The 26,886-nt window shown below is 47.0% G+C and overlaps 4 protein-coding genes and 1 pseudogene across 4 annotated transcripts; 3 read left to right on the top strand and 2 right to left on the bottom strand.

Moving 5' to 3' along the window:
• Window positions 1-1,650: 1,650 nt before the first annotated feature.
• Window positions 1,651-8,190, top strand: LOC125545334 (nucleobase-ascorbate transporter 12). Its single transcript, XM_048709246.1, has 10 exons — window positions 1,651-2,229; window positions 2,322-2,419; window positions 2,523-2,693; window positions 2,822-2,922; window positions 3,619-3,754; window positions 3,845-3,895; window positions 4,005-4,292; window positions 4,688-4,922; window positions 5,058-5,344; window positions 7,648-8,190. Exons 1-10 carry the CDS (start codon window positions 1,740-1,742, stop codon window positions 7,867-7,869), a joined length of 2,079 nt encoding a protein of 692 aa, XP_048565203.1. The 5' UTR covers window positions 1,651-1,739; the 3' UTR covers window positions 7,870-8,190.
• A 2,871-nt stretch (window positions 8,191-11,061) lies between these two features.
• On the bottom strand, window positions 11,062-13,850 carry LOC125545335 (annotated as a pseudogene).
• A 735-nt stretch (window positions 13,851-14,585) lies between these two features.
• LOC125545336 (protein BUD31 homolog 1) lies at window positions 14,586-18,146 on the bottom strand. The gene is made up of 4 exons (XM_048709247.1): window positions 17,888-18,146; window positions 17,450-17,587; window positions 17,146-17,333; window positions 14,586-14,937 (listed from the first exon to the last, which is right to left on the bottom strand). Exons 2-4 carry the CDS (start codon window positions 17,541-17,543, stop codon window positions 14,782-14,784), a joined length of 438 nt encoding a protein of 145 aa, XP_048565204.1. The 5' UTR covers window positions 17,544-17,587; window positions 17,888-18,146; the 3' UTR covers window positions 14,586-14,781.
• Window positions 18,147-19,823: 1,677 nt separating this feature from the next.
• Window positions 19,824-21,642, top strand: LOC125545339 (putative pentatricopeptide repeat-containing protein At1g64310). Its single transcript, XM_048709252.1, has one exon. It carries the CDS (start codon window positions 19,870-19,872, stop codon window positions 21,538-21,540), a length of 1,671 nt encoding a protein of 556 aa, XP_048565209.1. The 5' UTR covers window positions 19,824-19,869; the 3' UTR covers window positions 21,541-21,642.
• A 257-nt stretch (window positions 21,643-21,899) lies between these two features.
• LOC125545338 (lysM domain receptor-like kinase 3) lies at window positions 21,900-26,398 on the top strand. The gene is made up of 10 exons (XM_048709251.1): window positions 21,900-24,029; window positions 24,395-24,598; window positions 24,676-24,815; window positions 24,897-24,986; window positions 25,069-25,174; window positions 25,292-25,443; window positions 25,525-25,622; window positions 25,709-25,847; window positions 25,944-26,042; window positions 26,123-26,398. Exons 1-10 carry the CDS (start codon window positions 23,384-23,386, stop codon window positions 26,285-26,287), a joined length of 1,839 nt encoding a protein of 612 aa, XP_048565208.1. The 5' UTR covers window positions 21,900-23,383; the 3' UTR covers window positions 26,288-26,398.
• Window positions 26,399-26,886: the final 488 nt, after the last annotated feature.

Raw genomic sequence — 26,886 nt, forward strand, 5'->3', positions numbered from 1 at the left:
CCAACCGCCATCCGCACATCACACTCCAAGATACACGCATACTCAACACTACCCGAAGTTGTCGCCCGAGAAGACGCCAATCACTAGCCACCACAACCTAACATCGTCAAAACCAAAGTCCGACGAGATACAGAGGCTACCTGCTTCCCGGCGTTCCTGATTGAAGCATCAACAGGGTGGAGAAGAAGCGGAGCCAATTTATTTGCGTCGTTGATTCCACTACCAATGCAACACCTCCCAGGAAAAAATTAAGCTTACTATCTAGTTGCTAGGGTCCCCAGCCCGTCGGCCCGCCAGAGTGGCAGCCGAAGGGGCCTAGGACCCGCAGCCACGCTAGCGAAGAAAGGAGGCAGAAAAGGTTTACCTCCGGATCTCCCCTGCTACATCAGCCAAAAAAATGTTTCAATGCTCCAAACCATATCCCAAGCTAAATTCATTTCATTTCATTTCAGCCCCGTTCGCTTCATAGGATTTGTGGAGGAATTTTAAAGGAGTACCGTTCATAGAGGTTTTCTTCCCTTTGTAGCGTTCGGAATACAGGAAAAGTGTACAGTAAAGTAGAGGAAATGTGCTCTTACAGTGCCGATTCCAAAGGAATCCAAACATCCACCTCGAGCTCATATTTCTCGCCGAAGACCGAGGTGAGGCACTCTGTCCATCATCGTCGGCTGATTTAAAAAGTGAATGTGTGACATGATAATGTGAGAGATAGAGATAAAGCTGCGTTGCTTCATTTAAAAAAAGGCTGAATACTACTGTTTGCACAATGCTGTGCTGCCCCATGGTTTTTACGATGCTCTAAGGGCTCTTTTGATTCAAAGGATTTTTATAGGATTTCTGAAGGATTGAAATCCTTAGGATTTTTTTGCTATATTGGTCCTTTGATCCACATGATTAGATCTAATACGAATTTTTTCTATGAAATCTTTTGTACTACATTTGGTAGGAAATCTAACATCCACTCCAACCGCTTTTCACAATTTTTTTGTGTTTCCTGTGACATCAACACACTCATTGTCAATCCTATAGAATTCAAGTGGACATGCCACTCCAGCCCTATACTTTTTCTATCCCCGCGTTTTCAAAATCCCATGAATCACAGAGGCCCTAAGAATTTCCCTGTGTTTTTTGTTCCGCCGTCTTGCACATGCGTTCCTTTTTGTTTTTGGTTCCTACGTTTTCTCTTGCTCTTGTGTTTCGTGTTCCTTTGAACCGAACGGGGCCTTCATTTTAATTCACGAGAACCCTGCTTCTGCCCCGTACCACGGCGTAACTTCTTCCACGGCCTCACGTAAGGCGCAGCGCTGCTAGTGACAGAAGGAACAAACGACGCCCGAGTACGATCACCCGATCACACACACAGTCACAGTCACGGTCACGCGACGCGCCGCTCGACCGGGACCGGGACCGGGACCAGACCGGGCGGGCTGGCTGGGCTGACCGAAACCCTCGCCGCGTCACGCCCCCGTCTCCCGAAATTTCAAACGCGGGCCAGCCACGCGGCCCCCGCCGCGACGCCATAACGTGCACTGACGCCGCGGGCCCCGCCGCCAGTCACTCACCCCACCGCAAAATCCCCGCCTCCGTCCGTCCCCGCACCGCACGCACGCACGGGCTAGTACGCGTCCCCAGCCAGCTCACTGCCTCCGCCACCCCCACCCCTCGCCTAAAACCCTCGCACCGCCCCTCCCCTCCCCCCAGCGCCGCCGCTCGCCGGCGGTGAGGCCCGGGCCCCCGCCATGGCCTCCTCGTCCGGCGCGCTGCCGCCGACCCGCCGCCCGCGCCCCGGCCCCTGGCCCCCGGCGCCGCCGCCGCAGCCGCAGGCGCAGCCCCTCTCCTGGGCCAAGCGCACCGGCTTCCAGCCCCGCGTCTCCGGCGAGTCCAGCGCCACCGCCTCCGCCCCGAGCTCCGGGCAGGCCCCGCTCCCCCGCCCGCCCGGCGCCCCCGCCGATCTGGAGTGCGGCCCGCCGGCCCGGCCCAGCCCCGCCCTGCCGCCCCCTCCCGCCGCCGCGGCGACCAATGCCAAGCAGCAGCAGCCGCCGCCGCCGCCACAGCAGCGACAGCAACCGCCCGCAGCGCCTCCCGCGAGGACGCGCAGGAGGGATTCGGATGGAGGGAGGCCGAACGGGCAGCCGGCCGCGGCGCCGCTGCCGCAGCTGCAGGAGGAAGAGGATGTGCCGGAGCGGCCGGCGCACGTGAAGTACGAGCTTCGTGACTCTCCTGGAATATGTAAGTGCCCGAAGGAGGAAAGCCGAAACATCCACGGTTCCGATGAGAGTTATACAGCTTGCTAATGTGTGGATTTTTGAGCTGTGCTGCAGTTCCAGTAGTGATATACGGATTCCAGCATTACATCTCCATGCTCGGGTCGATCATCCTGGTCCCGCTCGTGATGGTTCCTGCAATGGGTGGCTCAGCCGTGAGTTCATCATTGAATTTTTACTAGTATTTCATTTTCATATAGCATGGTTGTTCAGTTGGTGTGTTGCTTAATAGGTGCTGTTTGGATGCATATCTTTTAGGATGACACGGCAGCGGTGGTATCGACGGTGTTGCTAGTTTCGGGATTAACCACATTGTTGCACACATTGTTCGGAACGAGGTTGCCACTTGTGCAGGGGCCATCCTTTGTGTACCTTGCCCCCGCTCTTGCAATTATCAACTCCCCTGAATTCTTTGGGCTCAATGACAATGTATGCATTTCTTTCTGTTTATGTTATAGTGACACAACGCGGTCTCTATAACATGCTCGTGGCACATCTTGTAATGCAGGGCCTGTGAAATAAGTTATCTAAGATTAACTCAAATTATATCACTGCAGAACTTTAAACACATTATGAAGCACCTGCAGGGAGCTATCATAATAGGAGGTGTATTTCAAGTGCTGCTGGGATATACAGGCCTCATGTCACTATTTCTAAGGTTTCGTCCCCTTGCTTCTAATAAGATACATTTCATTTTCATCTTAGCTGTCTGCTGCCGCTCTGACATGTCCATATGCTAATAGGATTTCGCCATGGACCTGATTGACCTAGGTAGTGAATAAATCGAGATTTGAACGATGCATGATCATAGGTAGCGAAATTTACTCTGGTAGTTTTGTGTTGCCGGCTTACCGCAAAGTAATTTATATTTCCAATATGAAGACGCAACTTTCACATAGCTCTACTGCGTAAAGAGTAATTTTAGCATTGTGTGATATCAACATAAATAAACATTTTAATGATCATTTCCCACTTTTGAGTACCATATTTATGGATTTGTATCTGAGTTAACTTTGTTTACAACTGCTGAAGCATGAGTATAGGATCGGCCTTTCCTTACCAACTTAGGCTTTTGGGCTAACTGGTTGGTGCATGCAAGTATGCAACTCAATACGGTATCAGAGCCAAGTTGTCACAACTTCAAAAGCAGTCTTTCAATTTTTTTAGAAAATATCTGTAACCCACTATAGTCCACGTCATAGGCTTGAGGGGGAGCCTAGATATATCCCAGTATCATAAACATCTTTCTGTATGATGAATTCATTTGCTGGTGAAATAGATTGGCTTGGCATTGTGACCATGACCAAGCTAATATCGTTCTTTTGTTCTACAATTCAATATCTGTTTATTTCAGGTTGATAAATCCAGTTGTCGTCTCACCAACGGTTGCAGCTGTTGGACTTTCGTTTTTCAGTTATGGGTTCACTAAAGTAGGGTCATGTATAGAGATGGGCCTCTTGCAATTAATGATGGTCATTATCTTTGCACTAGTGAGTACACTAGAAATCTTGTTAAATGTTGTAATGTCTTCTGCACTACTAATAGTTTATGCTGATATTTTTGTATTTCCCTTGGTGCAGTACTTTCGGAAAATAAAGTTATTTGGCTACCGGGTTTTTTTAATTTATGCGGTAAGATGGGCTAAAAGTATTGACCTGTTGTCTTCATTTATGCTGCATTACGGTTACTGTGATTGCATGAGATACTAACCTTTGAACTACTGATGTGCTGCCCCCTTAGGTTCCTCTTGGTCTAGGAATCACATGGGCTGTTGCTTTCGCTTTGACAGCAAGTGGAGTTTACAGCTACAAAGGTTGTGATGCAAATATTCCTGCTTCAAACAATATATCAGCCTTTTGCCGGAAGCATGTATTGAGGATGAAATCTTGCCGTGTAGACACTTCACATGCCTTGAGAGTTTCTCCTTGGTTCAGATTTCCGTATCCGTTGCAATGGGGCACTCCAGTTTTCAATTGGAAAATGGGCCTTGTGATGTGTCTTGTATCAGTTATTGCATCAGTTGATTCTGTAAGTTGGGATTTGTTTCAAATCTTCATCATATTGGCTTTACTTTATTTTATATGTTCTTCAAATAAGCTTGCAATGTACTCCCTCTGTAAACAAATATAAGACGTTTTAGATCACAATTTTAGTGATCTAAAACGTCTTATGTTTGTCTACTGAGGGAGTATTACACTGTGTCTGTAGACATAGTTAACTTACTTGAAATGATCTACACTATAAAGAGTCTTTGTTAACCATCAACTCGAAATAAGCTTCCTTCCCAGACACATGTCTTACTATTGTTCTGATTACCTGAAATTGGATCTTTATGTAGATAGTATACTGATGGAACCATTGAACGCTCATCATAATCAAAAATCCTATCTTCTAACAATTCTGCTGTGTTCACTTGACTTAAGGTTGGTTCCTACCATGCGTCATCTTTGTTTGTGGCCACAAGACCACCAACAGTTGGAATTGTTAGCAGGGGTATAGGCGTTGAGGGTATCTCCACAGTCTTGGCTGGCCTGTGGGGAACAGGAGTTGGATCAGCAACAATAACAGAAAATGTACACACGATCGCTGTGACTAAAATGGGTAGCCGCAAGGCAGTTGGATTTGGTGCTATTGTACTTATACTTCTCTCTGTTGTTGGTAAGTAACTACGTGCATTTGTCTTGAGTCTTGACATAAAATGCTCTTACACAATATTGTAAGAGCAAACATCATTTAGTCAGGTGATAGCATGCATGGTTCTTGCTGACAACTATTTCTCTATCTCATTTGTAGGAAAAGTTGGTGGTTTCATTGCTTCCATCCCTGATGTTATGGTTGCTGCCCTCCTTTGTTTCATGTGGGCCATGCTCTGTGCTCTTGGCTTGTCCAATCTTCGTTATGGTGCCACAGGAAGCTCGAGAAACAGTATTGTAGTTGGGCTAGCATTGTTTTTATCCCTATCAGTTCCTTCATACTTCCAACAGTACGGATTACTTCCGAACACAAACTCATCAGTTCCAACCTACTTTCAGCCATATAATGTTGCATCACATGGGCCTGTAGACACTGGATTTGTTGGGGTATGTACTGAACTTTCCATCTTTTGCATCAGTATGTTTTACTCTCTACTGTTTAAATGACAATTGCATGGTTATATCTTCATACTATAGTTTAAATGATGATTGCATGATTGTGTTTTGTTGATAAAAATGCACAAATTCTATTGTCAATTAGAACTCTTCATGCCGTTTGACTAGTAGAAAAGAAGATATTTGGTTTGGACCAAGCATATGCTAGGGTACTGGGATTGTCCTATGGATCACTTGATATATTTGGAATTGCTACTAAAGAACTACTACCATTTTGACAAACAATCTTATGTACAACTTTTTTTTGATAATTTGCTACTCAAAGTCACGCTTCAACTGAAAACTGATCCAGCCTATGTTGTCTCAACATAGCCATAGCCGGTCCCAAGCCTAGGTAGGAGGGTTGTGATAGACTTGGTGAGCCAACGTCATAACTCAACCACTCTTATGGATGTGAAACCTAGAAGAACATCCTTGGGGCGTAACTGTAAAGCCCCGGCCAAACCCACTCGTTCCTTGTCGTTGTGCCTGGCTACCACCTAGGATCTAGACTGGCCCCACTGACCAACACTAGTCTTTCCTGCGCACTTTGTCCTAAGTCCTAACTCGTGCGCACCCGGAATCAACTTCCCAGTCGGTCACCCATCCTTTCGGATGGGCTCCCAGAAAAGAAGGTGCACTTTGTTGATATGAGTGGTCTATCATTCCTATTAAGCCAGGATGCCACATACACCCCCACTCAAAGGAACCAACGTCCTCATTAGCGCAGCAGGAGCACATGTATCATGGCGTGTGCCATGATGGGCCACACGCGCCATGCGCCACATGCCCACAAACCTGACCCGCACACGCTCCTGTAACCATGAGGGGCGGCTCTGATACCAATTGTAACGCCCCGGCCAAACTCACTGATTCACTGACCGGTTCCTGGTCGTTGCTCCTGGCTACCACCTAGGATTTAGACTAGCCCCACCGACCAATACTAGTCTTTTCTGCGCACTTTGTCCTCACTCGTGCTCACCCGAGATTAACTTCCCAGTCGGTCACCCATTCTCAAATTGCTCCAAGCCAAGCACTCGTAACTTTGAGGTTCCTTTCGGATGAGCTCCAGGAAAAGGTGCACCTTCTTGATATGAGTAGTCTATCATTCCTATTAAGCTGGGATGGTCATAATAACCCTCTTAGTGGTGCCATATTGGAACCCAGGTGGGTCTTAAATGGGCAAGGGCTGGGCCGTCACCCCCTTGTCGCGCCGTATCTTGATCTAGATACAGTGATAAGTGAGCAAGGATCGGTCATCGCATCCTTAGTGGCACGCTACATTGATGCTCGGGTGTAGTGAAAAATGAGCAAGGCTCTAGTAGGACGCATGGGTAGCTGGAAAGTAGGGTCCCTAATGGGTAAGTTACGGGAGTTAGTTGATACAATGGAGGAGAGACGTTGATATCCTATGCATCCAAGAAACCAAATGGAAAGGGACAAAATGCTATAGGACGGCAATTTGACCTCCGATGTTGTATGGTGTTGAACGTTGGCCAACTAAAAGGCAACATGTCCAATAGTTAGGTGTAGCGGAGATGCGCATGTTGAGATGGATATGTGGTCACACAAGAAAGAATCAAGTCCGGAATGATGAGATACGTGTTAGAGTTGGGGTAGCACCAATTGAAGAGAAGCTTGTCCAACATCGTCTGAGATGGTTTGGGCATATAACACATGCCCCTAGAAGCGCCAGTGCATAGCGGACAGTTAAATGTGCTGATAATGTCAAGAGAGGTCGGGGTAGACCAAACTGACACGTGAGGAGTCTGTAAAGAGAGACCCAAAGAACTGGAATATCACCAAGAACAAGCCATGGACAGGGGTGCATGGACGCTAGCTACCCAGAACTGTGACTTGGTTTCGAGATCTTACGGGTTTTAACTTTGGCCTACCCCAACTTGTTTGGGACGTATGGCTTTTTTATTGCTGTTGTTGTTGAGTGTGTTTTTACTTTGTAGTGAATTTAAATACTTGTAAGGTAAATGTTCACTATTGTGGATTGTCGAGTGACATCTAGTGAAGTGTAGTTTGTGACCTGTATGCTTGGGTTGAGGCCCAAAATGCTAATTTAGTTGTGCTTTCGTGTGAAAAAGGCATTTGGTGGACGGGCTCCAGGTTGCACTTTATTCATTTTTCTCAAAAGCTTTATTTCCAGAGCGCAAAAAAATCTGAAAAGTGTGCATAAGCATATTACATGTATTAGTATTTACGTAGGAAGTTTAATCGTGATTCTCTATTTACCCGCATCTCAGGTAAACTACGTCCTCAATACGGTACTGTCACTCAATATGGTGATTGCATTTCTGGTTGCTGTCATACTCGACAATACAGTCCCTGGTGGGCGCCAAGAGCGGGGCTTGTATGTATGGTCAGAAGCAGAGGAGGCGACAAGAGAACCATCCTTCTTGAAAGACTATGAACTTCCTTTCAAGATAGGGCGGGCGTTCAGGTGGGTCAAATGCATGGGCCTATAGCATGTGTGTGACTCTCCGGAGTTTGAATGGGTCTACTTGCGACATCACACGCGAAAGAAATGGAGCCCGTCATGTTCCATGACGGACCGTTTCCCCAGCAGAGGTACTGAGTGTATATTCCGAAGAATTGCTCCTTAGGTTAGTTCTCCTGTCCTGACGCATGACGCATGGGACGAATTTTCCTAGTATTATTATCTTGACTAGTGTGTATTATAATTGAGGGATTTTGCTCTTTCTATATTAGTAGCTTTAGGGGGTAATCATATGTATATGTGGATGCGGTAAGTGGTCTGAACTAAGCATGGATACAGGAATCAAATATCTGACTTCCAACTTGGTCAAATCGGAGGTCTCTTTGCATACAATATTCTGTGCTGAATTTGGAGTGTAGGTGTATGGTCTTACTGGCATTTGAATCAACTCTTTAAGTCTCTTTTCCAATCTCTCAGCTAGGGATGCAAAGTTGTGACCCCCACGGCACCCTCTGTTGAACTAAAATTTCAAAAGTTATGCGACTTTGGAAAATTCAGTTCATTTATTTGAACTAAAGAGGTTCAGAGAATACCCTAAAGTTCCAGCGAAGGCAGACTGGAGGGGCAGCTGCAGCGCACAGCTCGAGCGTAGCACTTGAAGCGACACGCCATGATGGCTGTTGCAACTGGAGGCAACACACGTGAGATGCATCCACCACGGCGAGATTGCTCCAGAAGCAAAGGTCACGCACTTGGCTGTCCTGTCATCATGAGTGTTGTGGATGCCTTTAGGCCAACTCCACCGCGTGACCGTATCCTGTCCGCCCCCGTCCGTTTGGAGTAAAACGGACGAATAGCGCAACCCAGCGCACGGTCTTAAACTGACAAATGTCCGGATTCCGTCCGTTTTCGACCCATCCTCGCCCCAAACTTGCGCTCGGTTTGGGGTGAAACGGACGCGCGCGGACGGCTTGGACGCACGCCCTTGTCCCTCCCTGGCCCGCCTGTCGGGGACACTAGCAGTCCCTCCGCTCCCAACGCTTCCACCCTCTCTTTCGCCCCGCCCCGCCGCCGCTATTCTCTGGCCGCCTTCTCACCGCGCAGTCTTCGGCCGTCCCTACCAAACCACTTCTCGACATGGCCGTCACCACGCCCGTGCTGTGACCGTAGTTTTGGCCGTCGATCGAAGGTTTGGCCTTCGACGTTTTGCTGGCCGCAGAGGGGACAGGACCGCCGGCGGCGCAGCACGGCGTCCTCGGCAGCTCCCGACGAGAGCTCCACAACGGCCAGTAGCCGGCTGGCAACCACCCCTGCTGCGTCGAGGTGATCATCGCGGCCTCTTCGCCACCACGCCCGCAAGGTATTCGGCATTTTGCCCACAAAGGTATGGACAGTGGAGACGAGTTTTTCTTCCATCACTTTCTTTGTTCATCGGACGATTCGTCATCGGATGATGAAGATATTGTGGTGGCTGCACTGGTCGTTCACGACCACATTCAACGGCAGCTTCCTCGGTACAGGGGGTCACTCCCTGGCCGTGCTCCCAACCTGAACCGCAACAGGGAGAGAGGGCACGCCCTGCTCTATGCCGATTACTTTGCCAACACCCCGCTCTTCAAGCCGGATAAATTTCGTCGCCGTTTTCGAATGTCAAGTCATGTGTTCAATCGTATCCGAGAGGGAGTGGTTGCTCATGACCCATACTTCGAGTGCAAGATGGATGCTCTTGGCAAGCTTGGATTCTCCTCTTACCAAAAATGCACCGCGGCCATCCACATGCTTGCATATGGAATTCCAGGCGATCTGGTGGATGAGTATGTGCGTATGAGTGAGACAACATGTCTGATGTCAATGTACAAGTTTTGCCAGGCTGTGATCGAGGTGTTTGGCCCAGAGTACTTGAGGCAGCCAACTGTCGCTGATACAGAGAGATTGTTGGCGACCAACGCAGCTAGAGGCTTTCCAGGCATGCTTGGCAGCATAGATTGTATGCACTGGGAGTGGAAGAACTGTACATTTGCTTGGCAGGGCCAGTACAAAGTGCATGTCAAGGCGTGCACTGTCATATTAGAAGCGGTGGCATCACATGATCTTTGGATATGGCATTCTTTCTTCGGCATGGCAGGTTCTCACAATGATATCAACGCGCTGCAGCGTTCTCCAGTCTTCGCGAGGCTTGCAGAAGGCCACTCCCCACCCGTCAACTTTGAGATCAACGGCCACCATTACAACAAGGGATACTATCTAGCAGATGGTATATATCCTTAGTGGTCAACTTTTGTGAAGACAATCTCGAAACCCCAAGGTGAGAAGAGAAAGAGATTTGCCCAAATGCAAGAGAGTGTTAGAAAGGATGTGGAACGTGCTTTTGGTGTGCTTCAATCCCGGTGGGGTATCGTTCAAAACCCTGCACTGTTATAGGATGAAAAGAAGCTTTGGGAGGTGATGACTGCTTGTGTGATCATGCATAACATGATCGTCGAGGACGAGCATGATGAGAGTATCTTCGACCAAGGATTTGACTATCAAGGTGAAAATATTGAGCCCCTGCATTAAGACCCGGCCACATTTGAACAGTTTGCTCAATTTCATCGTGAAATGCGTGATTGACACTCTCATTTGAATCTTTAAAATGACTTGGTTGAGCACGTGTGGGATCACATTGGCAACCAATAGATGTATTGGTCCATTTTATATTTAGTCATGACAATTTTGATTTGGTTGTAAAAATATTTTATTAAAGACAATTTTAATTGGGTTGTAAAATTATTTTAATTTTTAGACAAATATTTGGGTTGTAAACTAGTTTTGATGAAAATTTGGGTATTTTTGGCCCTGACGGACAGGATAGGGCAAAAGAATGCGTCCGCGCTGTGGGCGCACGGCCACCACATCTCAGGACACGCCCGGACACGACCCCAAATTGCTACCCAAACGGACAGAATCTGAACAAAACGAACGTCCGTTTGGGGTCACGCGGTGGAGTTGGCCTTACAAACGCCGAGAGAGGATGGGCCAAGGGCCGGAAATGGAGCAGGCACGCCAGGACGAGTGCGTCGCCGGCAGCCTGCCGGAGACGACCGGCCAGACGACAGCACTCAAACTGGCCGTTTCAGTTTCAGTCACCTGCAGGCTGCCTGCAGGGTCGCACTAACGCATGCAACCGGCCAAAAGCGACGCAACTTTTCCTGTCTTGCCTTGGGCGAGGTTAGCACGGATGTCAAGCAAGCAATGGCATCTTTACATCCACTGCCGGTGATTCCGGTGAACAAACTGGCTGTGCTTGCTTGACAACGCTGCTGCAGATCATAGCATACACGCCACTGTCTGTCATCGGACCACAAGAAAAAGCCGACCAACACACGCTACAGACAAACAATCAACGGCAAACACACGCTACAGCATCAACTTGTTAGAAATGGTGCACCCGCAGCCGCGGCTGCATGAGCAGGTCCGCGTCCCCGAGAGGGCCTCCTCCTTTTCTCGGATCCTCCGGGAGTCCTGGGATCCCGGAGAGGAAGCCTGAGCCCGGTGGAACATTGCACCTACCAGAAGTAGGAGGATCATACAACTGCTTCGCTGAAGCTGAAACCCCAGCACCATCATCATCTCTGTATGTGTCGTGTCGAGCAGCCACAACCTCAATCGACCTGAGCTCTGCATCGTGCCCGTTACTAATTGCTGGCAGCGTCTCGTCCTTTGGGAATGAGTCTGTCGGCAGCCGGAACAGGCCCGGACTGCCGACGGGGACCTTCACCTCGTCCTCTCCGTCGCCATCGTCGTCGCCCGGGGCCGGGAGAGCCAGGATCTCCTGCTGAGGTGGGCTCGGGTTCTCCGTGAGTGCAGTATCGGCGCCATCGGTCGAGCAGTTTGCGCTTCCATGGTCATGGTAACCATGGTAGTCCTCCGGCGCTGGGAGGGCCAGTATTTCCTGCCGAGACGGGCTCGACCCAACGTGTCCATCCCTGTACGAACTGCTGCCGTCGTCGTCGTCGTTGTAGAGGTCGGTACGGCACTCATCACCCGGCGCCGGGAGCGCCAGCGTCACCTGGCTGGGCGGGAGCGGCCTGTCCAGCTTCTGCCTCAGGGAGATCCTGGCGCGCTGCAGGGCCTGGAGAACGCTCTCCACATCGATGTTGCCCTGCTGATCGTCGGCGTGGTCGTGGAAGCGTGACGAGCTCCAGTCCGAGACCTTGCTGACCGACGGGCTCGACTCCGATGGCGCCTTGACGGCGCCGAGCCCGGACGATGACGCGGAGGTCGTGTATCGGCTCGAGCAGCCGTCTGAGTTCGCGTCTCCTTGCTGGTCTTGGCTTCGTCTTGTGGCCGTGCTATAGCTGGAGCTTCCTTGTGCTGATATGGCAGGGGTCGGCGCCATTTCTTCTGATGAATTCTTGGGTGGTCTGGAAACGACGAGTTTTTCACCACCTGATTTGGTCTGTAAATGGCAATCTGCCTCGACATCACCCTGCAGTTTGGAAAGCAAAAGGTATGGGTCAAATCGGTGTAAGAACTGTCGGCAACATTCATCATGTCAAATCTCCAATGCTCGACGAAAAAACATCAAGGCCACATCCATATCATTCATGATGCTAATAGCTCTGCGATATTTTGACAGAATAAATGAATTTGTTGCTAATCTCATTCTCAATTTCCATGCACGATCGGTAGTAGCAGTAGTAGTGGTACCTTGTTGGGTGAGCTCCGGGTGTCGTTGAATTTCTTCTCCCAGTCGGTCTGAGCCTTCTCCTCGGCCTCGTACTGCCCGATCAGCTCGGCCTGCTTCTCCAGCACCCTCTCCATCTCCCCGTCACCATCGTCGCGCCTCATCACGTACTGACCACCACCGTCCCCCGAGCTCCGCCGGTCGTCTCCGCCCACCTCGCCGTCAAACTCGGTCCGGCCATCATCATCGGCGCAACGCGGTCCGTCTCGCTGTTCCTTCCGACTCTCCGCGACCACGGCAGCAACGCTACTGCCATCGTTGAGCATAACAGAAGTGCACGGTGTCAAATTTTTTGACAAGAATGGCATTGTAGAGTTCAATCTTTAATTGCTCATCTACGAACGAGACGAGAAGGAGAGTCAATGGCGGGACCTGAGCTCCTTGCGCTTGTTCTTCCGGCAGGACTGGCCCATCCGGTACTTGGGCGAGGGGTCCGACTGCGAGGCCAGGAAGTAGACGTAGCTCCGGCGGTGCCGCTGCTTGAGCTGCCTGGCCCTCCGCGGGCTGGCGCACCGCCCTTTCCACGACAGCCCGCCGGGCTGCAGCGCCGTCCCGGAAGTCGCGTCCTCCTCCTCCTTCCTTTCGCCCTTCGCTGGCGGCTGCTCCTGCTCCTGCTCCGGTCCCTCCTCGCCGTGGGAGCGGGGCGCAGGATCGCCGCCGGTGACCGTGGCGTCGCATGGCTCGTCCCGCTCCTCCTCCTCGGCGTCGTCGGAGCCCGAGTCGAGCACGTCCGAGAGGCTGCCGCAGAAGCCCCGGGACTCCAGGACTGCCAGCACCTCCGCGGCCTCCCGCTCGGCTTGCCGCCGCTGCGCCGTCACCGCCCGCACCTGCTCCTCCAGCTCCGCGACCTGAACGAAACGCACGAATCAATGGCACTGCCACAGCGACACTGATATTGACAAGAATGCGCGCGCAGCATGCCTACCCTGGCGGCGAGCTGGTCGGCGCGCTCCTTGGATGCGCGGGAGACGGAGCGCTCGGAGAGCAGGCGCGCCCGGAGGAAGTCGATGGTCATGGGCGCCGCCGCCGCCGCAGGGTCCGCCATCCGCACGCTCAAAGCCTCAGCATGCACACTCCAAAGCTGCAGCACCAGCACAGCCCGCTGTCGCCGGCCCGGTGGTCGCCTGCCGCACTGGACGAGAGCTACCCGAGCCGCACGTACGACGTGCTACTGAAGTGGACTTCCGAACTCACTCCCGGGGAGCGGGGCGTGGGGCAAGAATACAATACAATTGACAACAACTCCACGCTCCTCGACGCTGTACGGTCTACACCAACACGGCACCCACCGGCCACCGTCACGCCACGGCTTGGTCCTCTCGCGCCGGTGCTCGTGCTCGTACGTATTATAAAAGTGGCATGTCTTTCTGCGAGGAGGCGCACGCGGTCGCCCCCACGCGCGCGCGCACCGACAGCGCGTAGCGGTCGTTCCACGAGGGCCATGGGATCGAGCCCCAAGCTAGCGCAACGGTATCGCTGGCTGTTCCGTCAATTCACAGTGGCGAATGGCGATGCCTCACCTGTCGCCCCTGCCGTGCTGCGGACAAACGATTTTCTGGCTGGACGGAGGTCCTCCCTCCCTCCTTGCATTGGGGTCCGTAGTTTATCATGTCGTGCGCGGTACAGCGGAACTGCTGTGCTGTCCAACTGGCTGGGCTGCAAAATCCAAAATGTCGCTGGGATCACGCACGATTGTCATGCCCCGCCTGGAATCTTTTTGTGCCTGGATTGGATCCAGCGCCTCACCAACCAGCCTCCCTCGTATATACGGCCGCACGGAAAACCTCCAACGACTTGCTATGACCTCATTTAAATCAAGCTCGCCGTTTCCAACAACAAGACGAAAATCAAGGTCAGCTCCGCGTACCACACCAAACAAAGAGGCCAGGACGAAATTGCAGTGCACCGAGTAAATAATAATATCAAGCACGCACGTTTCTATTAAGCCATTATAAATGCACACCCGCACTTCTTCTCTCATACAGTACTAGATCTGTGCGCAACTTCAGGCCTTCCTAGGATGATAATGATGAAGCAATGGATAAAAACTGGATGACCGATTGTGTACAGACTACAGCCGCAACAGATATCTGCCAAGTGCTTACATTACAGGACGACTGTTCTTTACTAAAGAACACGATTAAGAAATAACCAGAGTGCTCACTTTAGAACCATAGATTCGACGACACATAATGAATGCACATAACTAGTCAGTTAGTCGCCGCTGGCACATCCCTTGCAGCCACAGTGGACACATTCAATCACCTGCTCCTCCCTCAGGTGCTTGGGGACCCGGCACACACACGTAGTCGCAAAGTTGTGGTCTCGGGTCTGGATGCAGCGAAGGCAGCACAGGCGCTCGTAACCCGGCTGCACGCACACAAAAAGGAAGCAACGAGTAAGAATACCTAACGGATCACAGCAACTAAACACACAACAGAGCAATAAGTGATTGTTAGGAACAGAAGGAAAACTATGAAGAACGAAGTACGAAGGGAGTTTTGTATTCAGAGGTTCTGAAACATTTCTAGCTACATGTCAAGTGCTACAATTAGAAAAGGTCTGTCGTGGCAGGAAGAGCATGGCTACAATTAGAAAAAGTCTGTTGTTATATTTAAATGCCATGATCACCTAATCAGTACATGGCTATGAAAGATTGATAATGACGGTGTCTGTTAGGAGCTGGTTAGGACTAGGCAACTGCACTTTCGCACAATGTAGTACTAGGCCTACACAGGGTCACATTTTCTGCCTGGTTTTAATGAAGGTGAAAGACCTCTTTCTTCAGTTCTGTATGGAACTATGGAAGAAGTGGGTGTTCGTACCAGGACAACTTCTGGGAGGGTTTGTGGGTGTCTGATGTTGTCAGTCTTTTTTAAAAGCCAGACAGGTTGTTTGGACTTACAAAAGATTTTGGCTAGTTAAGGTCCCTCTCAAAGTTAGAAGACTTTTGTAGTTAGCATTTAGGAATAGCATTTTAAACAAGGATAATTTGCTAAGAGGTTGGTGGCAGTGCAATAGAACATCCCTTCATCCTTTGTGCAGTAGCCTTGTTATGTATGGGAAGTAGCGGAATTCACTTTTGGTATTAAGACTATACCTGCATTGTTTAGTGAAGTACGTGAATGGATTAATAGATGCTCTGTAAAGCATATACAGTTCATGGCGGCAGCGGTTTCATGTGTGGTTTGCTTTGCTCCATATGGAAAACCAGGGACAGCAGACTGTTTAAATATTTCTTCTTCAGGACCCTGCTAATGTATGTTTCAGATTTCGCATTGGTTATCCTAACGGGCTGGCGAAGCCACCAAGCACAACTGCTGTTGCAAGTGACATCTGAAGTTTTCAGTCAACACTAGGGTAGAGGCCTCTGGTGCATAGGAATGAAGATTGCTGATAACAAAGATAAGAACAGGAAACTGGAGTTTTGTTGCCCGTCTCTGTTTCTGTATTTGTCCTTGTTATGGTCAGAGTGCTAGAGTGTGGCTTGGCAAAGTTATCATAAGTACCCTGGAGTCTGGGATGCTGGTAATGTAAGATTCCGGAGGATATTGGTAGGAAGGGTGGATGCACAAGCATGCCATGTATGGATGAGATCAATCTGGTGCATTATCAGTTTTATGAAATGGAATGGGAGCACCGAGCTACATTATAAAGTATGACCATAAGATATATAAGTTCCCAGCATTTGTTCTTTAACTTTAAATCAGTATTGCATTAAAACAGGGAATGAATAGAACATATAGCATGGGAAGCATGATCAGGAACTCAATTTTATTGCACTACTACGGGTCTACAGCATGGTTAGACGAAATAAATAACATGTGGACCATGCCACCATCAAACTCCCTCCGTCCCATAATGTAAGACGTTTTACATTATGGGACGGAGGGAATACGAGATTATAAATAATAATACTCCCTCCCATCCAAATTACTTGTCGCAGCTTTAGTACAACTTTAAGATTGTTATCCACAGTTCATCTAGGTAAAGACTGACAAACGCTATAGAAGCAAATTCATGCTATGAATGAATTTCACATGTCACAGTTTTAGCCAGAAAAAACATCTTATATATGCAATGAGCACGGCCTACTTTACTAAGCAATTATAATTCTTTACTTCAGATGTCCAGAACACATACATTAAACTAAAGAATTGTTGAGCCTATTTGCTTATTTATAAAGGTGGCCGTATGCATCGTTCTGATGCAGAGGCCGGGGAGTCCCCCCTTTTCGAAAAAAATTTAATTAAACTAAAGAATACCATGGGTGATAAAAGCATACCCATGACGAACTCAGCTGCTAGTTTGACATCACAATTACAAAATATAAAGACAGGGTAATTTATTCAAGGTACATTTTGAGAAATACTATTGAGGCAGTTACTGTCAAGTGCGAATGAAAAAGATTAAGAGAGTGAAAACTTGATGGTGTGCTTGTTCATACATTTGAACTAACTTTGTACACTCATTAGTTAGTTAAAGAGTATCTAAGGTGAGAAGAAGTGAAGAATGCCACTCTAAGGTAATAAAAAAAATGTGTGCACGTGGAAATGATATGAAGCTTAGGAGACTAACCTTTTTCCACTTTGCAATCAGATTACGGTCTGCATAACCCTGGTCCAGGCAGAACTCATACAGCTCCTTTGATATTTCCTTCCTTTTATAGAAAAGATCATATATGTAACGGCTTCTTTGATGAGAAATGCGGAAAATTGGCCAGAGTGCTTCACACTTCCTCTTCCCGTCATGTGTATCGTTTTCAGCTGTGCGTGCAGATTGTATTAGTACTCACCCTATAGTACTCACCCTATAGTACGAAATACCAATGGACATCTGAAAAGGTCGCATCAATAGATAGTATGCTTAATAACATGCATACCTTCTCTCATTTTGGCATCCAGCTCACGGATTGTGGGCTCGATAAGCACCCATCCTTCGGGGTATTCCACACGGCTTGTCTTTATCTTAGGCATACTGTCACAAGAGGTGTCCTAGGGCTGGCTTGGAATGCACAAACCTGAGAAGACACAGATAAAAAGGGTAAGATTCAAATAGCATATGCTTAAGCCACTAAACTCATCCAGATATGTGTGCATTTTTTAAAATAAAAGCAGGAAATGACAAACTGAATAAGGGTCCATTCTGATTCTAGCGCTAACACCTAAGTATTTCAAGCGATACTAGTAGCAAAAACAAATTCATCTCTCTCAAAAACAGGGGCGGATCTAGATGCTGCGCGGGGCGTGCACCGGCACGCCCAAAATTTGTCCACATTAGTTGGGGTTAAACTAAATCGTGGATGATGGAATGTTCACACCTCAGAAACGATGACCGAAATCGCCGGACGGGGTTGGGACGGCAGGGCGACGCGGTGGGGTTGAACGGGAACGGCAGTGGCGGCGACTCGCGTGAAAGGCGGAGGGGTCCGGGCGGCGACGGGTTGGGAGCCGCGGAGGAGAGGTTAGGGCACGGCGGCGGCACTGGAGCCGCGTTGGGTCGGATCGGATTAGGGTAGGGCGAGGGGGCGGGATGTCGGGAGGGTGAGGGCAAAAGACGGTGCCGCACCGGCATGTACAGCGAGGATGAATTTTGACTCTGGACATAATCAGATTTGATCGAAAAGAAAAGAAAAACTAAATTTACCAACCTCTATTTTGAGTTATACCCTTTTCCTTCTGTTTTCTGAAGAACATTCTTTCTTTCTTATTAGACTAGATTCTAGACTAAAGTAGTGACCTAACGTCGTATATTATTATAGAGAAAGAATTATATTAAGTTAGCATGTGGTTCATTTGTTCATATTAGCTGGAAAAATCCAAAAAATGGAAAATAAATAAAAGGCGGGGCACTTGGTTTTCAGCGTAAACGGGCGAAAAAAATAAAGTATGGAGAGAGAGAGAGGAGGAGAATATACGCTGGGTTGAAAGAAGGAGAAGCTGATGACAAAATATTACATTCTTTTTAATTAGTATAGATAAAATAAATAAGATTTATATATTTGATAAACACTTCTTTGATAACAACTTATTAACGTATCAAAGAAAACAAAAATTAGTTGATAGACACGTAGAAAGTGGGCAGTTGGTTTTCATGAAACCCTGTGCAAAGAACAAGTGTGAATAAAAGAAAAACATAAAAAGAAAGGGATGAGAATATAGATAAGTTTGGACGAAGGAGTAGCGGACAACAAAACCTTACTCAAAACAATTTGTTCTACACAAAAGTAAGGTTATTCAAGGAAAAGGAAAAGACAAAACAGTCTTGGCTGATTTTGCATGGCACAAGTGCTTTTTCGCTAGAAGAAAGTGCAACAAATTAGCTCATGAGATTGCGGCTACTGACAGGCGGACATATGACATCTTCATTACTGACGTGCTTGAAAGTCTCAATCCCCTGATGTCGTTGGAGTGTAAACATCCCATTGAGTAAATTTACTCATGTTTTTTTAAAGACAAAATGGAGGGTGACAACAACATTTTTTGATATGGCGCCAGAAGCTCATAACCCTCGACATGTAAAGAGAAAGAGAGAGATGAGAAGGAGGGGGGTGATGGTTCATTTTGATTAATTCGGTGCTCTTCTCTAGGCAAATCCCTAGTATAAAATTGGCTTTGTGTATTATCTTTGCTGAATTATATCCCCTCTCCTATTAATGGAAGTCACCGAGCTCCTGTTAATTTTTTGAAAGAAAAAATATCTGTTTTGAAAGGAGTAATTGTTGGTTCATTTTGATACAATTGGTTCTTTCATGAAAGACTCAATTAGTTGATAAAATAAATATCAATGAGAATTAAAAAAACAAAAAAAACAGAATGATTCTTCATTACTACAAAAGTTGCACTTGAAGCTCTCTCGTCAGATCCAATTATATGAAACAAGTGAAAGAAATTTTGTTTCGGACACAAATTCAATGGTACGTCCTTTGTCCGAAATTATTTGTCGCTCAAATAGATGTATCTACGTAAGTAGATTTCTAGGACACATCACTCATACAATCATACTCTTGATTTTATTTATTTTTGATTAAAAACAATGCGGTGATAGGTAAATACTCCCTCTGTTTCTTAAATATTTGTCTTTCTAGAGATTTTAACAAGTGATTACATACAGAATAAAATGAGTGATCCTATACTTTAGAATATGTTTATCCGTATGTGGTAGTTTATTTGAAATCTCTGAAAAAGACAGATATTTTGAAACGGATGGAGTACTTCACTAATAAGTATCCAACGGTTGAAACTGCTTCAGGAGAAGCAGGGCCTTCGCCCGGCCGGAAGAGGCCAGTCATTAGTCCATGGTATGCGCCGGAATCTCGCGCTCCTCGCCGCCGCCGCCGGTGGTGGCGGCGCGCTCCCTCTCCCGTGGACGAAGCAGTCTCACGCGCGCCTTATCGTCGCCTCCCCTCGCATCCCCGACGACCTCCGTCTCCGCCTTCTTCGATCCTACGCTGCGCACGGCGAGTTCGCGTCGGCGCACCGCCTGCTCGACGAAGCACCCCGCCCGGCCTCGCCGCTCCTCTACAACGCTGTCATACGCGCCCACTCCCGCCGCCTAGACCTCCCCACCGCTCTCGCGTTCTTCGCCAGCATGCGACGCTCCGCCACCTCGCCCGACGCCCACACCTTCGCCTGCGTCCTCCGCGCATGCGCCGACTGTGATCGGCCAGCCGCCGCCAAGGTCCTCCATGGCATCGCGTCATCTTCCGGCTGGTCCTCCCATCCAATCGTCGGCAGCGCGCTCGTCAGCGCGTATTCAAAGTTCTTGCTCGTGGACAGTGCTCGCCATGTGTTTGATGGTTTGCGTGAGCCGGACCTGGTTCTCTGGAACTCAATGATGTCCGGGTATGGGTATAGGGAAATGTGGCTTGAGGGGCTTCAACTGTTTTCTGCGATGCGCAGGGCTGGGGAGGAACCAGACGGCTACTCGATGGTCAGCTTGCTCTCATCCTTCTGGGATCCAGAAGCGCTTGCTTTTGGTCAAGCAGTTCATGGAGTGTGTATCAAGGGCGGTTATGATTCTGGCCACCATGTGAGAAGCACACTTGTTACCATGTACTTCAGGTGCGGCTGCGTGGAATCGGGTCAAACCTTGTTTGGTAGTTTGCTGGATGTGGACTTGGTTACATGTTCTTCACTAATTACAGGGCAATTGCAGACTGGCAAGTATGATGAGTCATTTGATTTGTTCAGAGAAATGTGCTACTCTGGCAGGAGGCCTGACGGCATCTTGATTGCTAGTCTTCTTTCGGCATGTGCTTCTACAGCCACTATCAGCTACAGCAAGGAGATCCACTGTTATGCAGTCAGGGTTGGCGCTGATAAAGACATCAAAGTCTCATCTTCGCTGATGGATGCTTATGCAAAATGTGGTTTTGCCGAGCTGGGATATTTGGTATTCCGCCAAATTCGTAAAAAGAACTCAGTCATGTACAATATGGTCATATCAAACCTTGGTTCTCATGGATTTGTGATGAAGGCCATTGAAGTCCATGATGAGATGGTCCGTGATAAGCTCAGGCCTGATGGTGCTACCTTCTCAGCTTTACTTGCTGCTTGTTGTCATGCAGGACTCCTAGACGAAGGATGGAAGTTGTTTAGGAGAATGAGGGATGAGTTCCACATAGTAGTTGAAATGCAGCATTATGTCTACATGGTGAGGCTTCTTGCAACGTATAACCAGCTGAAGGAGGCCTATGATCTTATACAGACAATGCCAATGCCACCAGATTGTGGCGTGTGGGGTGCATTACTTTGGGGGTGTTGTCTCCACCGTGATTCCAGCCTTGGTAGGGCAGTTGCTGAAAAGCTCTGTGAGTTGTATCCAGACAAGGCTTCTTACAAGATTATGCTTTCAAACTTGTATGCATCAGAGGAGATGTGGTGGGATGCTGAGGAGGTCAGGACCGAGATGTTGAAAGAAGATATGCACAAGAACACAGGGATAAGTTGGGTTGGGGATACAAGGAAATGATGGTTGGATTTGCATCATTGAGAAATATGCCGAACGTCAAGTACAATTGAACTCTGTATTGTTCTGGTTTTAGAGAAATGAAATATCTGAAATTGCTTGAAACTTCCTATTTTTTACCTTACCATTTGACAAAAAAATATTTTCTTGCTTTTTATTATTTGTGTAGAATTATTTCTGCTGTTTCTGAGTACAAAAATAAATTTTAGTATATATCCATGGAACTTTGTGTTGCTAATTTCTTAGTTGTTGATGTCGTGGAGTAATATAAGGTCGGAACGTAATATCTGAAGCACTCTTTCTAGTGGAGTCCTGCATTTTTCTTACTTGGTTCACTTGCCTGTATCCCCCTGTTAGCTATATATAGGTGTCATGTTAGCAATTCTGTAGTATTATATAAAGATCACTGCTTTGCAAAAAGTATTGTATGGTGCTTAATCTTGTATCACTTCTGTTTATTTCTTCTATAAAACCCTGTGAAAGACATATTAACCCTTTATTCCAGTCTAGCAATTTGCTACACAGATTTATTGAGTATTTCTAGATTGGCAACAAATTATTGTGACACATCATTTTAGTAGTTAAGTAGGCTGCCCTCACACAGAATAGATAATCTCTTACAATATTTTTTGAAAGAAAGTAGATCTCACATGTCAAAATGATATAATCAGCACAACTTTATCATTTTATGGCTCTGTGGCGATATTTAACGTATATATCTTCACTTCTTAGTGCTTGATGATGAAGTTGAGGCTTAGTCAAGTAGTCAACTATAGTTGTGCTGGTGCAATGAGATCTTTTAAAGAAAGCCAAAGAGAGAGAAAATGGATTTTTTTTTTAATTGGTCAACATATCCTAAAGGCTGCAGCAAGCGGTGGTAGAAGCAAGGTTGGAATTTACCTTAGGTGTCAGAACTGTACTATTGTTTTGGTAGAAGATACTTGTTACTCTCATGTGCTAGCTTTATAAGAGTAGTACTCTTAGCTAGGTCGGTTTGATCAAGTCCTATATAAGGACGTGCACCTCCTGGATATTGATTGCCAAGGAAAAGATAGGGCATCTGTTGCCCAGAACAAGAACTCCCTTATGTTGTGTGTGTGTGTGTGTGTGTGTGTGTCCAGCAAGGAGGAGGAGATGTTCAGGCCAACACATTATCTATTAGAATTAGATCAGGTCTTACAATTAGTAGTTTCCTTTTTTCTGCAGTTGTAGAGTTGTCGTAGTTTTCTTTGGTGAGGGAATACCTTCTTGACAGCTTTATAATATATTAGTATCTTTCTTTATAGTATATTTTTAATACTTTTACTCCCTGTAGCTTCAGTGACAATTCTGCTAGAAACTTTTATTGTTTATTTGTGTCTGACAGTGTCAAATTAATATATCAATAGCCAAAATGCTGTCTCAGAGCGAGCAGTCCATGTCATGCTGTCCTTTTCGGTGCTATATATTTTCAAATTTGGATACTTGCAATCCAGCTCCGACCCAGCAAAATAGGCCAAATGTTGGAAGCCAAAAGCAAGCTTGACTTCTGAGTCCATGAGGGGTTTCCAGCTAGCTGGACTACTTTTTAAATGTGAGAAGCACCCTGGCCTGAATCTCTCATACCCTGATGAAATTTTCCTATATCCCAAACCATGTGGAGCTTCAGGGAAGCGGAGTAAACTAGGAACAACCGAACAAGCTTGCTTCATCACGGCCGGCCTTGCCTGGCAATTGGCATCTTGGCCTTCTTGGAAGTACCGCACCGTACAAATATACCTGGAGCGCCAGAAGCCAAATTCTGGAGTGCCAGATAAATTACCCTCTGCAACCGAATCCCAGTTGCCTCTCCAGTTGCTAGTTCCCCATGGCCAGACATTCCTTCTTCTTCTTCCTCCTCGCCTTGTTTCTGCAGCACCTCCACATTAGTCTAGGTTTATCTGGAAGGAGTTTAGCAGCAGCAACAGAGCAATGGCAGCCCATGCAGTGCGACACTGCATCGCTCAACCCATCGTGCAGCTCGTACCTTTATGTGACTCCTCAAGGGCGCAGCCTGTCCGAGATAGCCTCCCTCTTCAATGGCAGCGCATCTCTCACCCAGCCCATCAAGCGGCGCTCTGGTTCAGAGGACTTGCTGCTCCGTGTGCCGTGCGTATGTGATGCAATCAATGACACCATGAGCGGTCTCTTCCATGATACTGAATACAAGGTGAGTCCAGACGACACGGCTGACAGCATCAACGGTAACTTCAGTGGGCTTGCGTGGAACATTATTCCTACAGCAAACAAAACAATCACGGTTCACCTTCTGTGCGGTTGTTCCTCCACGGCATCGGAGGGGGTGGTTTCTTACACAGTCCAGCCTAAAGATACACTGAGCAACATCGCAACCTTGTTCAGATCAGGCTCGAGGGAGATCCTAAGCTTGAATGCGGGGGTCACGGATCCTGATTTTCTTAAGGAAGGTTGGGTCTTGTTCATCCCGATGGGAGTTGCCGAAACTTCTAAAAGAAGTGAGTCATTCCTACTTTTCAACTATGTATGTTGCATCATAGGAAATTTGTAAACTACTAAACCGACTGCAAATTCTAAAGTTTGTTGATACCATTGGCATGGTACTAATTTGCTAAAATGGAATAAGCAGTATATTTTTCTGGAATACGGTTTATGTTTTTCCATCTAATATTGTTTCTCTCTTCCTCTTTTTCTTTTTCTTTTTTCACATCTTAGGATTTCTGATAATCACAGAATGGTGTTTTTATTGTTTGGAATCTCCAAATGGTGTTGTGTTCCTTATGTTCTTTTAGCCTTTTGGTAACTGATAAACTGACTGCTCAACTTTTTCGTGTTTCCTCCTGCTTGATTCGAACACTTTCAGAGTTTGGCGGTTTACCGATCATAATCACAGTATCAATATCAGCTGCAATTATGCTCCTTTTCGCCCTCACCATTGTACTTCGCCTGAGAAGGAGATCTCTGGTGCCCAATGTTGAAGTACCAAAGAAAGAGATGGAGAGAGTTCCCAGCAACACAAGCATAGCTATCCTAGAGAGCCGTTACTTTCCATCCAAGAGGATTGATGGTCTCGTTATGCTCCCTATGCTACATGTAAATATTTTGGATACACACATCGTATAACTCTCGGTCAATTGGTTGCAGATATTGATCCATTCCAAACGGAGAGGCCTGTGATTTTCAGCCTGAAAGCGGTTGGAGAGGCCACAGCTAACTTTGATGAGAAGAGGAAGATTGGTGAGGGTGGATATGGCATGGTCTACCTAGGTTTCATAGGAACACATGTAAGAAGTTTATGTAGTATCTTCTCAGGTAACTATAATCTTGAAGCAACATCAAATCCTTATATTTGACCTTGGTCGCAGGAGATTGCAGTTAAGATGATGAAAGACAGCAAATCAAAGGAGTTCTTTGCTGAGCTGAAAGTGCTGTGCAAAGTACATCACATAAATGTGGTACGTACTTAGATTGTAGAATCTACCAGGAAATGAACATCCATGCTACGATGTTGTCATAAACTTGCGCAATTCTGTATAGGTTGAGTTGATTGGCTATGCTTCTGGAGAGGATCACCTGTACCTTGTTTATGAGTATGTTCAGAATGGATCACTGAGTGAGCATCTCCATGATCCTTTGCTGAAAGGTACGTGAAAGAAAGATAATTATGCATGCTGATGTTTGCTTGCTTCTGTCAACGAAACTAGATTTATCGTTTACCGAAATTTCTGAAAGTTTGAATGAGGTACTTCTTGATTCTTAGGTCATCAACCTCTCTCATGGACTGCAAGAACACAGATAGCAACGGATGCTGCACGCGGTATCGAGTACATCCATGACCATACAAAGGCCTGCTATGTGCACCGTGACATCAAAACCAGCAATATTCTGCTAGATGAGGGACTAAGAGCTAAAGTGAGCCACTCAAAGCCACAAAGTTTTTAAGTGTTGTCCGCTCAGGTATTGATTGCAATCTGATTATTTTCTGGATAACAGGTTGCGGATTTTGGGCTGGTAAAGCTAGTTGAGCGCAGTGATGAACAAGATTGCCTGGCAACTCGTTTGGTTGGAACGCCAGGCTACCTTCCACCAGAGTTAGTTTTTAACTTGGATATGATTTACATTTTTTCAGCTGATGAAGCTTCAAATGTAATAGTAATGCCAAGCATCACCCCTGCAGGTCAGTTCGCGAGCTTCACATGACCACGAAGTCCGACGTCTATGCATTTGGAGTAGTTCTTGCAGAACTGATCACTGGTCTCCGTGCACTTGTACGGGACAATAAGGAAGCTAATAAGACAAAGTCACTTATCTCAACTGTAAGAGCAATGAGAAACACGCTGTTTCGATTTTTATAGTTTGCCGATCTGTTTTTGAGAATGTTTGCATCATGATTCTTGTCATGTTCTGAACAGATGAGGAAAGCTTTCAAAGCAGAAGATGTGGAGAGCTCACTGGAGGGAATCATAGATCCCTCCTTGAAGGACAACTACCCCATAGAAGAAGTGTGTAAGGTTAGTAGTAAAACTGTTCATCACCACTGACACCCTGAAACATCTCAGTTAGCCTAATCCTGCATTTCTACCGCGTATAGCTGGCAAACATTTCGATGTGGTGCTTGAGTGAGGATCCATTGGACAGGCCTGAGATGAGGGAGATTATGCCAATGCTGTCTCGAATTCATTTGACCTCCATAGAGTGGGAGGCATCGCTCGGAGGCGACTGCGAGGTCTTTAGTGGTGTTTTCAATGGTAGATGATCAAAACGGCATGTATGCTATCATGTAGATACGAGAAGTGAAGTGTGCTCCTGTTGATTTTCATTGGAGGAGAATAGTTCTTGGTTTGAAGTTTCTGATATATTTTTACTTGCGATCATGTGGCTCTCTTTGCAAGATTTGACTGAGTGAAGTCTGTTATATCCATCTTGCTCGCAGAATTGTATGTACACTAGAAGGATTGGGCCTTCGGCTTACTCCAGTGCTTGTAGTCACCGCTAGATGGTCCACGAACCTGATTGTAATTTTTATTACCTTTAGTGGTCATTGTACTGTCATGATCGAAGATAAATAGATTGAAAGTTTTTAAAAGAAAAGAGGATGGACGCGCTTCGCTGCGTATTTGGTGTTGTTGGGATTTCATAAAAAAGAATGGTTTGGTTATGGGGGAGATGATGAAGTTTTTTTTATAAAGCGGTATTTTTGATGGTCTCTTTTTAGGGTATAATTATGTGTTGTCTATAAATTATCCCACATATATGCAAGGAAGTTTCTTGCAGTGGTGATCACATTTATAATACAACGCTGCCACACGGACGATAATTTTGTGCCCGATGCCTGCACGATACTACGTGGCAGCA

This window comes from Triticum urartu, chromosome 3 (genome assembly GCF_003073215.2).
Source record: "Triticum urartu cultivar G1812 chromosome 3, Tu2.1, whole genome shotgun sequence".
In the NCBI taxonomy this organism is placed as follows: Eukaryota; Viridiplantae; Streptophyta; class Magnoliopsida; order Poales; family Poaceae; genus Triticum; species Triticum urartu.

Bases quoted from the DNA above. Each gene is read 5' to 3' on its own strand.
- LOC125545338 (XM_048709251.1), top strand. From the start codon at position 23,384: ATGGCCAGACATTCCTTCTTCTTCTTCCTCCTCGCCTTGTTTCTGCAG. The intron at 24,816-24,896 runs GTAAGAAGTTTA...CCTTGGTCGCAG, and splicing joins TAGGTTTCATAGGAACACAT to GAGATTGCAGTTAAGATGAT. The intron at 25,444-25,524 runs GTGAGCCACTCA...TCTGGATAACAG, and splicing joins ATGAGGGACTAAGAGCTAAA to GTTGCGGATTTTGGGCTGGT.
- LOC125545334 (XM_048709246.1), top strand. From the start codon at position 1,740: ATGGCCTCCTCGTCCGGCGCGCTGCCGCCGACCCGCCGCCCGCGCCCC. The intron at 2,420-2,522 runs GTGAGTTCATCA...CATATCTTTTAG, and splicing joins CTGCAATGGGTGGCTCAGCC to GATGACACGGCAGCGGTGGT. The intron at 2,923-3,618 runs GTTTCGTCCCCT...TGTTTATTTCAG, and splicing joins CTCATGTCACTATTTCTAAG to GTTGATAAATCCAGTTGTCG.
- LOC125545339 (XM_048709252.1), top strand. From the start codon at position 19,870: ATGCGCCGGAATCTCGCGCTCCTCGCCGCCGCCGCCGGTGGTGGCGGC.
- LOC125545336 (XM_048709247.1), bottom strand. From the start codon at position 17,543: ATGCCTAAGATAAAGACAAGCCGTGTGGAATACCCCGAAGGATGGGTG. The intron at 17,334-17,449 runs GTATGCATGTTA...CTGCACGCACAG, and splicing joins GGATGCCAAAATGAGAGAAG to CTGAAAACGATACACATGAC. The intron at 14,938-17,145 runs GTTAGTCTCCTA...GTGTGCGTGCAG, and splicing joins TGATTGCAAAGTGGAAAAAG to CCGGGTTACGAGCGCCTGTG.